Source organism: Haliaeetus albicilla, chromosome 3 (assembly GCF_947461875.1).
Source record: "Haliaeetus albicilla chromosome 3, bHalAlb1.1, whole genome shotgun sequence".
Classification (NCBI taxonomy): Eukaryota; Metazoa; Chordata; class Aves; order Accipitriformes; family Accipitridae; genus Haliaeetus; species Haliaeetus albicilla.
The window spans coordinates 33,573,177-33,586,233 of record NC_091485.1 but is presented as its reverse complement, the minus strand read 5'-3'; the positions used below and the strand labels follow the sequence as shown (position 1 = coordinate 33,586,233).

The window sequence follows — 13,057 nt, the reverse complement described above, 5'->3', positions numbered from 1 at the left end:
AATGTTAACATTTCTTTCTCAACTAGTATGCCTTATCTTTGCACTGTTTTCTATTTTAATTGTTGACTTTGAGCAAAACTTGTTTGTTTGGGTTTTTTTAACTGAGGCAGTACATCTCTTCCTAACATTTGTAGGAATTATTACATATGTAAATTAAGTCATGCAGAAGAAGGATTGTTTGGGTCATTAAGGTTTCTGAATATCTTTTGTGTTTTTTTTTTTAAAGTACTGTTTTTGTAAAGATTTCATGTATTTTTAAGACAATCATGCTGAGGATACTTTCATCCTGGCATTGCAATGTCATTCCATTCACTCATCTTTCTAGTATATCGCTTTACTTGGGTATTTTTCTCTTGTTCTGGTCTAGTTGCATCTCTGTTGCTTAAATTCTTCTGATACTTTATCAATTTCTTTATGAATTTACATTTGAAAGATTTTACTATCACTTTTCTCACCATACTTTTTTTTTTTTGCGTAAACTAAATCCATCTTGACATTGCTGAACGTATGCAAACCTACTACTACTACTACTAGTGTTTCACCTTGTGGTATTGTCACAGTAGACAACGGTTGCCATCTTTAGGCGCTGCGGAGAGTTTCTAGTAAAGAAAAGCTCCATCCAAATAAATGGGACTTGTTTATGTAAGTACTTGAGACAGTTTTGCTGACAGTGTTCCAATATTTGTAGAAGCATGATATTTCAACTGCTGCAAGATTTATTCCTATACTATGAACAAATACAGACTTTGCTTAAGTTGAAGCTTTGGAGAGTCTTGTCCTTCAAACCATCACTTTTATTTAAAACTTTATTAACACATACTGTGTTGTAAGCAGTTTCATGACATGAAATGATCTTTTTTAAAAAAATACTAAAAAATCACATGCTATTTTCATGCCAAACCAAGTCAGCTGCATTTTACTGCTGACAGTTGTCTTCTGCCATTTTACAGCTAGAAAGAAGAAAATGCACAACAAAACATTTGTTTTCTAAATGCCATAGTTATAAAATAAATTTAAACAAAATATGTGGGGATTAAGATTTTCATAAGATTGTATGTGACAGTTGTGCAAAATTTAGATTAATCTATATTAGACTAGGAAAAATTTAGTATAAGTTTGGTAATACAAGACTTGCTGAAATGTATTGCTTTGTATTAAAATTAATTTGGTTTGAAAAAGATTAGAAAATAAGAGAAAACATGACTAGGAAAGAAGAATAAAAAGCAAAGAAAAAAGAGTAATTCTAAAGCATTGCTCTTTCTGAAGAACAAACAATTACATTAACTCAAAACGGCTTCACCAGCGTGAATAAAACCCAAATCAGATCATATAAACATTGTAAGATATAATAAGATATATTATCATTGCTATTGACTATATCATGGACTAAGCATTATATTGTGAGCAAACTTCTGCAAGATTATAATACTTTGAACTGCCTAGCTCTGTTAAGTAACTTCTTGGAAGTGCAGAACAACATAAAACCAAGAAATGTCTGTTATTCCATTAGGCGATATGTCATTTCAAGGAATGTTGTACAACATAACAGTGGATGTGCTGAATTAACAATGGACATGCTGGAAAATGAATTATTAAACCTGGCTAAAAATGCTAAGCTTTAAATATTGTAGTTGAAGTGTGTTGTAGAGAGCACTTTAGCACCTGCATGTAAATCTGACAAATATCATTTAGTTGGCAGACAAAGGTGTAGTGACAACCGATGTAATTTCTGGTTTTATGTCCTGTTGGATACGCTTACATTTCCCTGAAACATTTACCTGCCATGGAGAAGTTTTTCACAAATGCTTTACAAGTTGATTTTTTTAATTCTTTTTTTTAAGTAATTGAGGAAAAATTGCTTCGGATTTTGTTGGGTTTTTTTTAGATGCATGAATATTCTTACAAAAAGAAATGCGTGATGAAGACTTTTTTCTTCTTACATAGGACGATTAAGGCACTTGGCCAACGAAGCAGAGCCTAAGCTCTGCTACTTCACATTTTCTGCGCTTGCCTACAGTACAGCCTGCAGTGAGACGTTGTAGATCCCCTGGTGTAGACCCGAACTAGGCCAAGAGCAGGAGTAATTTTCAGTGGCTGATTTACACTGCTTCTCTCAATAAGCTAAAAATAAGCAAAGGCTGCCTGTTGGGAGCATAAACAAATTGAGATCTTGATTTTTTCCACGAAAGTGATATCACCTGAGGACGTGGAGTCTTCATGCCCCAAGCCAACAAACAGTTGTGTGGATTTGGCTTATTTCAATGCCATGAGCAAAGCTCTTGTTATTTATACTCCAGCAGGACATGAATTTTCCAGGCACAATTACGGTGACATGGTGCTGGAGACAGTGCAAACACAGGGTAAAAGTCAGCACCTGCTGTCATAGCTTTGCAGTCTGAACAGACAAAACTTAAGAGAAACTGAAGGCACAGAAAGGTGAAAAGCCTCATCCAAGGTGAAGCAACTATGTCTTATACTGCAGGTTGAGCACATGCCTGAGCCCAGGGCTGTGGCTTATTTAGTCTTCTACCTCTCTGTAATCGTGTCCAAATTAGGGAAAAATTAAACATTCGTGTCAGCTACCAGGTGCTGAATAACAACTGAAAAGACCACAGAATAATTTTCTAGGGCATTAGCTTAACAACAGTGGTTTAAATCAACTTTGGAAAGTTTACAACAGAATGCAAGAGTGGGGAGCCAGAGCAGCTGTTGCTTGCTGCTTCTTAGCTCAGACCTTGCTAGCTCTCTCCATCATCCCATTTATCCCAGAATGGGATAAAACTCGGGCAGATCCTGTCACCTTTTACCTGAAGCCACAAGACCTTCTGTGAAGTGTCACAGTTTGAGAAAATTATCAGTATGGATGGTTTAGAACCAAATTTGCAGTATAAACTTAACCACTCTGTCTGTGAAGCAGAGCTGGAAAACCCTCTAAATTTGTCTTGTCTCTAGATCTTGCCATAAATAGTATTTTAGACAGAAGATCCAGTAGTAAATCTGTCCTAGCACCATTTAATAGTTGTCCATGGCCATTGCTGTCTGTGGAAGGGATGTAGGATGGGCAGCATTTTGCTCCAGATGAGTAATTATCTGAGGATACACACAGAGCTCCTAATGTAAATAAGAAATCCTTGAACTAAGATTATTTATGATTATAACTGAGATTATACCCAGAACGAACCCAGGATCAATAGCACAAGTGCCTGTTAACCCAGATGTGCTCTCTCTGGTGAGCGGTGCAGATTTTGTAAGCCTGGGCACAAGAATGCCACAGTCTGAATATTCTCCCAGCTGATTAAGAAAAAATCAGTTACTTTATCCCATGGGATATATACTGGCTGTATTTTACTAGTTTGTCTAACATGGTCAAGAATGGATTGAATAAACTCTGTGTGTTGCACACTTAAAACGTTTTATTCTTTCATTTTCCTGTTTCTTTTATGTTTTTGCCAGTGTGACTTTCAAGTGTTTTGATTTTAGTAATGCTTTGCCAATCTTTCTTGCTATATTCATGCTTCTGCTTTTTCTTTGTGAAATTAATATGTCAAAGGAATTTAACTAGCATTGTGAGGATGTGAGCGTACATTGTGAGAATGGATATTATGCTATCTGTCTTAATAGGTGATAGATACCACATGAAATATGACTGGAGTAACTAAGAGCTTGTTAGAAGCCAGGAAAAGCTGGCGTAGATGATGATGTGATGATATTTCACTGCTTTCTGGAAGCATCCTGTATGGACTTGAGATCCTGCTTTTGGCTGCACTGTGATCTGATCGGGAGTCAGTGATAGATATTCTATTCAGAAAAGAAGTCCATTAGTTTGATTGAAATCCTGAGTCCTTTGAGACCTCAACTTCACAGTTGCGTACAGATAGGAGGGCTCGGCTATGCTGCTGGAAGACAGAAGAAGATTACTGTGCTTGTGTTGGGCAATTCGTAGTTCAGGCGGAGTTGCCCCTGCCGTTAGAGCCAGCGGACAGAAGCGTTCCAGTAACCTGTGCTGCCCGTGATTCTCATACAAATGAGCTTAAGTTGTCTTTGTGGAGAGCTAGGGGCTCGCTGTGCTTTAGCAAGCAAATGCACTGTACTATTAAAAAAACCAAACACTTGAAGAAAGCTGAGACGTGGGCACATGTTGAAAAGCTGATTGCTGCCCGGAGGGATGGCAGCCGCAGCAGGGGAGGAGCAAGCACGCACTCAATATCATTCAGCCGCTTCCCAACACACGCCTGACCTAGTTTTCCCTACTGGGACAGGCGTAGCCAGGCTGGTGTGAACCTTGGGCCGATGTAGGTTACTCGTGGGAAGCAGACCCTGCAGCGTTCCTTCCCGGGCTTACCGACACCGCTACAGCTGCGATTTTGTGCTCGCGATGCCTAGCTCCTTGCCTGAGCATCAAATCTGTTATCCTGTTTTTCCTTCCGTGCACTGAGGGGTGGGGTTTTGGCTGTATACTGTATTATGGACTTTTCCTAGAGAACTTTATGGGGCAAAAGGCAGCTACTGTTCCCATAGCAAATTCTATAGACTTTGAAAGGACCTGGGTCTAAACGTCCTTTGTCAGAGCAAGAATGGCCAACCTTTACCAACCAGGCTTCGGTTATTCATCAGTACTGGTCCACTTGAGGCATGTCATTCAAAACTCACACGGATTGTTTCACTCTTTTGGCTTTTCTTATGCTTCATTCTGTGTAATTTTAGACTACCTGACATTTCATGTCAGTAAAATTCTAAGTTTAATGGAGAAGGGATGGTATTTCATTTGCAATAAAGAAACAAGTTAGTTAAAACAGGTTTTTGAGGAATCTTAAGTAAATTAGGTCCCCTAAACTTGCTGAGTTGAGTAAGACTTGGACATTTTAGCTTAAAATCCCAGCCTAAAAATAACACTCATGTGACCTCTGAGAAACTGCCTAAAGCCAGTGGTAAGAATTTATTTTGGCAAAACATCTTCCTATAGTATGAAAGGAAACTTGCTTTCTTCTGAGCTAAATGTTAATTCAGACACGGAATTGAAAAAAGTAGGAGAATACAAAGATTTAAAATTGCATTAGGGGTAAGGAAATATTTTTAGTGAGTAAATATGTTTAGCTGCAGGTCCTAATACTGCGAGTTAATCACATTCCTTGCATTAGAGCTAAGAAAGGCATTTCTTCTGAATTTAGCATAACATGCAACTGTTATATACAGTCACTGTCTGCAATAATAACTGCAGTTATCCAAGAATTTTTTAATACAATTTTTCAGTGGAAAATTTTTGAGATTAAGGGGAAATATGCTAGTTCTGAGAATATTTACTTGCATCAAAAGTTTCTGCTCTAAGCCAGAGGCGGCATCCCCACTGCAAAAAAACAAAGAGAGTAGAGTTGTTCTGTTAGCTCCAGTTTCTGTTCTGCCTGATTCCTTTGGCTGTTCTGAGACTTGTATTTTCTCTTATACTTTTTGGAAGAAATACCATACATGGAAAGGGAATATTTTTAAAATACACAACAATTTTCACAGGAGAGAAGTACTATTTTTTGACTAATAGTGCAATGAAAATATGCATGGCCCATATCTTTCTTAGCTGATCTGTAGGAGACTTTTCTCTTCAGGTATCTTTTATTTCAAAACCTCAAATATGGTAATTTAGTTTGTATTTATCTAGGTATTTTACATAATTTGTTCAGATACTCAAATACTTGTCATAACATGATAACTTATTATATTAATTTATATAAACATTTCTAAAAATTATAGCTCAAATAAGACCTAAGATGTGTAGAAATGTTTGTCAGAAAATCTGATTAGAGTGTGTTGTAGGATGACCATTTGGTATTCATCTGTGGATTACTTTGAAACATTTCACAATGTTGTTTATACACACACATACAAAACTATGAAAATTAATTTCATAGTTAATTTGGGAACCTGTTGGGTCTCTTTACAGCAGACATCTTGGCATATGATGCTTTCAGAACTTTTACTGTAATTCCTATATTACAAACATTTTTTTTTTCTTCTATCCTCAGAAATTTTTCCAAGAGATTCCAGTCTAAAAGACAAATTCATAAAACATTTTACAGGTAAGGCAGCTGCTTGCTCTTAATTTACCTACATGTGAATATTCTAAGTAGCCACAAGAGTCACACCATTAGCTTTTTTGAGGTTCTTCACCAAGTTTAACATTTGTGAAGTTAAATTTACATTGTTGAGGAGTAGATTTACAGAACTCTAATTATGGTTTGAGTCTCTCTTTGAGTAATCCAGCCTAAAATAACTTTCAAAACATGGTAAGTTAAAACATTCATGATTTAAAACCTATCGTTTCATTTTTATCAACCTATTGTTGCTTGTTGTTTTGCAGCTATACTACAAATTTAATAGTTGTAGGTACTGCATGTATACACATCTGTATGCTCTAGATACTGCATTGTATATCTACGTGCAAACAATTTGCAGTATGGTGTTAAAAATGTGATGTGTGAGCACTTACCTGCTATCTCTGGCAAGTAATATTTTAATGAGAGAACTCAGTACATTTTTAATTTTAAATGTTTTTTCCATAATTTTTGTCAGTCCTACCGAATCTATTTTCAATTTCACTAATTTTAAAACTTCTCATTGGACTGCATATATCTTTCAGAAACAGACCTATGTGGCCATGTAAGTTTTCACTGTATCAGGGAAATGCATTTTGTCTTCTGTCTCATGATGTATACTTGTGGATGCAAACAAATAGAACAAGGAAAGATTAAGCAGTGTAAATCAATCAGAAAAATAATTTGCTATTTCAAATATAAAAGTTTAATATGATTACAGTCAAGTACTTGTACTTGAAAACTGAGATGGAGTTGTATAACGCACTTACCTTTGGGACTATTTTGTAACTGGAAAAATATTGTACCCTCTCAATATAAGCATAAAGAGTTGCCAACAGTAGGATGCTTGCACTGATTCTTTAGTCTCCAGTTCCAAATGTTCTGTAATTCAAAAAAGTGAAGGTCTCAGAGTATGACACTGCAAATCTGTTGGTGATTTTCAATGTTACTGGCATTAGTGAAACTAAAAACTAGAGAAATAGTTGGCAGTTGGAGCATGAAAAAGAGAACTGGAAATAATTGCACATTTCCTCTTTGCTGGAAATTTCAGACAGTCCTTGGCAAGAAAGGAAAGAATTTGTTGTCTCTTTTGCATGGGGGAGGTGTCCTCAGACCTTTAGGATATGCACAACTTTTAAGGATCTTTCTGCCAACTGCTAACAGCATCTACAGGAAACATGCCACAGCCAGCTGGCCCTTCAATTCTACAGTAAACAAGAGTAATTATGAACCTTACCATTTTCAGCCCATATGAGAAAGAAATGAAAAGAACATATAGATTGCAACTATGCTATCCTATATAGCACAGGAATACTGAAATTTCCTCTCCTGGGGAGGAGACAGAATGAAGGTTTGCTTATATTAATAATTGCCTTTTCATTTTTAACTTTGGAAACTGCTCAGCTACCATAAAAAAGCTCAACATAAGAATCTGAGGAAGCTAAATAATGAATACAGCACAAGTTTCATTACTCAAAAACAACAGTGAAAAACAACCATGAGTTTTACAGAAGGTATTTTGAGAATACTAAATCACAGAAAAGAAAAAGAGAAAAAAATACTTGAAGGTCTGTTTCTGGAGCTAGTCATTAAATTAATAATCCTTTTCTCCATGAGTTGTTGCCATCAAAATTGCTGAAATTATTTGACTAACATTAGCTGGAATCAATAAGGAAAGCAAGTTCATTCCAAAATTCTTGAAGTTTGTTGGCTCAGAATTTCTGCCTACATCTTTTTTTCTTTTTTTTTTTTTTTTTTAAATTGTGCTCCAAAGATCATCAGTGATGGGCTTTTCTGCCTGTTTTTTTCTTTTCCACAGCTTTATTAGGTCCTGTAATCTGCAGGCATTTTCTTAAAATACAGCCTAACATTGTTTTTCTTGATTCTGTTCAAATCATAATCCTTCTATTAACCTTAGTTAAGTAAACTGTTCAGATATAGTCCTTACCAGTTCAAGAGTTAGAACATCCTAAGCTAATGAAGTTGTAAAAAAGAGAAGAGAAGGGGAAATCAACATTATCTTTACAGTCCATAATCTTCAAGTTTCAGGATTAAGAAAATTATTGTACACTTCTAGTATGCCAATAGTAGACACATTTTAAAGCCAAGTAAGAACCATATGTAACAGTCCTCGACTATAGGACAAATCATAAATAATCTTGTGAGTCATAAAGCTATCTATCAATTCAGCTTGAAATAACAGCTGACAGAGTGCTCTGTAAGGCACAAATAAAATTAACAGCCTGTTTTTGATGGCAAGGAAGAGAGCTAGTAAACCATGTATTATCTGAAGGGACATGGAATTTATTTATTGACAAAAACTGATGTTATCTCCATATATCTTGGATAATTTCAAATTACATACTTTCTCTTGAGCCTAATTACTCACTCAGATAAAAAATGGCAACAATTTTCCATTTCCAAGTTGCAAAGGCTGCTTTGTCAGTTTATTGAAAAGCTTATTTGTGGCTGAAAAATCTCATGAAATCTACATATTATGGTGAAATATATCTAAAGTTCAAGTGTGTTCACTGTCATAGAGAGGAATCTTCTCTCAAGCTTGTGGTAGTTTGGCTCCACTATCCAGACAGAATTGGCTTGCTATGTTTTACCAGGCTGATAAGCCACCTTTCAAGTTGTGAAATAATTTTTGCCCAGAAATGCTTACTATCTTCCTCTGACAGGAAAGTTAGTCAAAGCAGCATGATTCATATTGATCCTTTTGTAGCGCTGCTTGAAACAAGCTCTTCTTATTCAGGGTTTCTATTTGTGCTGAATTTAGAGGATGCAAGTTAAATTTACTCATGCAGTTAGTGTCATTTTATGTCAGTGTTTTCTGTCCAAATCACAGGAAACTCATCCCCAGCTGTCGGTGGTAGTATTCCTAGGCAGGTTACATGATGCAAATACTACATTTTTGCTCTACTTTTCAACTGGGATGCCATCAGTAATACCTTCCCTGGGCCATCAGCAATTATGGAAGGGCTCTTTGGCAACTTGTTACCTTTAAGCCATGTTTTGGAGACCAGTAGCTTATCAAATACTAATGTGGGCAGATGACACATATCCAGAGAAGGGAGCACATGCTGGTAGAACAGAGACACAGCATGCTAGACCCTGGGCACACGGCTTTGCCTCACCCAAACATTGAAACACATGCTGCCCTCTGCACATCTGCACCCTTTCTTGCTAGGACTACTTTAACAGGAGATGGGTTCCTAGATGCTATTCAACTGTCATTTTTTTTCCTCAACACCCTCATTGTATATTAGGAACTTCATGAACCATGTATGTGCAAATTAGAAGCATTAGTACATGAAGGTACTTCATCTTTCCAGGGCTTAGAAACTTATATTTGCTTAAAATGTTGCTTTTATTTATCTTTAGAAATAATATCTGCATTCCATCTACATTATTCCTTCTACATTAGAATACTGACTACTGACAACATGAAATTCTGTTGTAGTTGCACCTGTCTATTTTTCACCATATAAGAAATTTTACTGTTAATTTTGAATTACTGGAATTTCAAGGCTAAGCCAATCCATTATTTCCAAGGGCCATTTTTCTGTTATTCAGATCATGAGCATAATAGCATAGCAATAGTATTTCTTTCTGTTATTTCAGTAGCATTGTTATACTGTGTTGCATCATATTTGTTTAAGATGTAGTAAAAAATTAAATGTGAATTTGTCAGAACACTTGGAAGTTAATTCTATGTGTTGATGTCATTCATTGAAGCTGCAAAGCAGTGGCACTGAAAGCTTATGGTTGACTCCTGCTTACTTTCAAACAGGACCAGTCACATTTTCGTCAGAGTGTAGCAAGCACTTTCATCGACTGTATCACAACACAAGGGACTGCTCAACACCAGCCTGTAAGTAGTAATTAAAGTACCTTATAATGATAGCTGTGATGTTTGTTTAAAACCAACCTACCTTTCCTACTAAGTGTTTGATGTGCTGGTACTTTTGTAACTGTTGCTCTTTACTTTAGCACTATACTACAAAATATACCCAAGGTCTTCTAATATACAGAGATTTTCTATTAATGTACTTGCAGTCAGCTGCAAATAATGGAGTTCCTTCAAAGTGAGACTAGCAGAAATGAAATGAAAACTACACTCTGAAAAACCAGTCAGGCATGCTTATGCAGAGGGCAGATACGAAGCCATAATCTCCTTCCTGCTCCCTTTACCTCTACTTACTAACTTGTGCAATAAGATAAAATTGAACCGTTCTCTGTCATCTTCTCTTAACACTCAATAGTGTGGTTATATCTTGTTTTTTTAGAATATTTCCATTTGTGATGATAATTTTCTATTATATGACCATTGTTAAAGAACACAAAATCAATTAATTCATCATTTCTGTTATTGATACTTTCAGTTCTTATCAAACAATATTCCAATATGAGATCCACAGATTTGCTTTAACACAGCCTGAATGTAATTTTGTCAGAGGTTGGAAAATAAAACTGTCCTAAGATGTTATTAAATGGATAAAACAAACAACCAAACCAAACAAGCAAAAAAACCCAAACAAAATGGAAATCCCTTAAAAAAAAGTCACTTGGGCATTCTCTAGTGCAAAGGACAATTCAAATAAAGTGAGTGGAAAATAAGCAATACCATTTAATTAGAAAAGGTGAATCTCATTAGTGATGTGTAAGCACAAACTGTGGACCAGGATGCTTTGGAAATTTTTCAGGGTTTAACATGAAAAAATAATGACACTTCTTGTCTGCATGACTTAGAAAGATGGTAAACACTTTTTGTGAGCAGCTGAGATGCTCTCACCAAAGCTCCACACCTCAGAGGATCTGGCTTTTGAAAGGGTCTGCAGCAGCCCTTGTCTCCATCCACCCTTTCACTGATCAGAAGTTAGAATGTAGAAATCCATGGCTGATCCTCAAAAGATATACATATAGCTTTGTAAGTGGACATATGAGTAGGCTAGACATATATCTATTACATGCTGCATGACAAAAATACCATGTGTGTTGCATATTGCATACTTTGATACATGGATCCAGAGTATATGAATATTATTTGGACTCCCCTGTATTGCCTGAGTGCTTCCCTTTATTTATGAATAAACACAGTCATAATATTTCTCTTCTAATTAAATAGCTTTTCTCTAAATTTAAAAACAAGATTGTGGTTAGGACTCTGTGAAGAACTGATTTTTAAGTTCAACTATCAAAGCAAAATGTAAAATAAAAAATGTAATTAAAACTAAAGCAAGTTTTTTTCCTGCTTTACGTCAACCAAACCCAAAGCAGACAATGAGTTTCAATCAACTTGAAATGTTCTGTTGATCTGAAAAGGAGAGCTAAACCCTCAGAACTGTCTCCAACCTATCCAGCACTCAGGGTTTAGAATTGCTATCAAGGCTGATCATAGCCAGGATCTTTTCCTGTCTCTTTGAAGGTGTTTGATATTTTCTTTCAAGGACACCTTAACCACCATAGGATGTCTGAGGATGAGTTACTTCCTCTCCTGCTGACATGGTTATATTCTGTACAAACATTCCCTGAAGAACTGAACTCAGGTTAGCAGTCTCTTGCTGTTTGGCACAATTTCTATTAAGTTTTATTAAAATACTTATCAAGCAAGAGAAGAAAATTTCACCTAAGTATTTCTTGTTACCAAATAGTTAGATCTTTCCATCAGAAAGAATGTCGGTGGCTCAGGGGCCACTTGAACCAAGTGGTTATTTGAACCAAGGACACCTGAGAGAGAGACAGCAAGTAGGACATGAGTATCTCTAGTCTGATGATTAGGAGATGTACTTAGACATGGCAAATATGGATTTCCATCAATATTAATACTAAGTGGAACAATAAAAAAGTTTGAAAGAGCCTGACCTCAGACAACCTCATAGTCTGCTGGTTAGAATAGCCTCCCAGTTAATAAGTTAAATTCCTTCAAGTAAAGTTAGGAGTTGAACCAGTACTTCTACACCTTAGGAGGAAACTACTTGGTAGAAAATTAATTGCTACCATGACTCACATTTCCTTTAGAGCCCTAGCTAGGATAAGGTACAATGTAATTTTGCATCTTGCACACATGATTTCATGAATTTCCATCAGAGAATGTTTTCACTGTGTAGAGTGTCTGAAATTCTAGTACAAATTCTACATTAATTTTATGCAGTTTTTTGAGGGTATCTGGCAACTGAGATTCATTATTGCTGTGGGTAATTTTGTTTTATAGATTATAAAAGGTGTGCAAGGTTGCTAACAAGATTAGCAATGAGCCCTTTGTGTACACAGTCCTAGGATGTTTGCTATGTAAGTACCATTTTTCCCACTCATTTTCTTATTTGTTGAATGGTGTAGTGATTTACTTCACACTTGTACCTTGTTATCAGGTGTGCATACAGAAATGTGATATTAACAGGGTACATCAACATGCAGCTCTGGCATTGCTATAGGGACTGACTGGTTCCTCATGGAAATACAGATAAGCACAGATACCTCTGATAGGCCCCACTGTAATTTCCTACAGGTCACTTGTGGCACCATAGTCCATAATTATGCACTGGGTGACCTCTTACTGTTCAAAATTTTAAGGAGTCTGGTTGGTGAAAGAAAAATGCATGAGAACTTCGTCAACACATTTATTTCAGGCATTTCAGAAGAGGGCTTTGTTGTTAATCCATGGAAGAAGCAGAATGTCTTGGTCTCAGGTCTGCCAGTGCAATTTTCATAGATACCCTGTCACTATATTCATCTTTGGGACCACTTTTCATTCCCAGATTGTCTCCTGAGAGTTTCTCTAAAGTTAGTACCACTTCATGTGGTGAAAGTAAACTGAATATAAAGATGTGACAAAGCTAAAGGCTTCAAGTAAAAGGCTGTGGAAGCAACCAGTCCATTCCTGTTTATGAATAGCATGTTAAATGTGTTAAATATCATTGACACTGATAAAAGGAACATCTTCAAGTGAGCTGTTTTCTCCAGTTGTTCAA

The 13,057-nt window shown here is 36.2% G+C and overlaps 1 protein-coding gene across 1 annotated transcript in view; it reads left to right on the top strand.

Moving 5' to 3' along the window:
• ALKAL1 (ALK and LTK ligand 1) overlaps positions 1-13,057 on the top strand; it is a 46,663-nt gene that overhangs the window by 30,702 nt on the left and 2,904 nt on the right. Inside the window, exons 4-6 of the mRNA XM_069778625.1 lie at positions 6,015-6,068; positions 9,880-9,960; positions 12,301-12,377. Of these exons, the coding sequence (XP_069634726.1) occupies positions 6,015-6,068; positions 9,880-9,960; positions 12,301-12,365 (200 nt within the window). The 3' untranslated portion in view covers positions 12,366-12,377. The remainder of the gene's footprint in view (positions 1-6,014; positions 6,069-9,879; positions 9,961-12,300; positions 12,378-13,057) is intronic.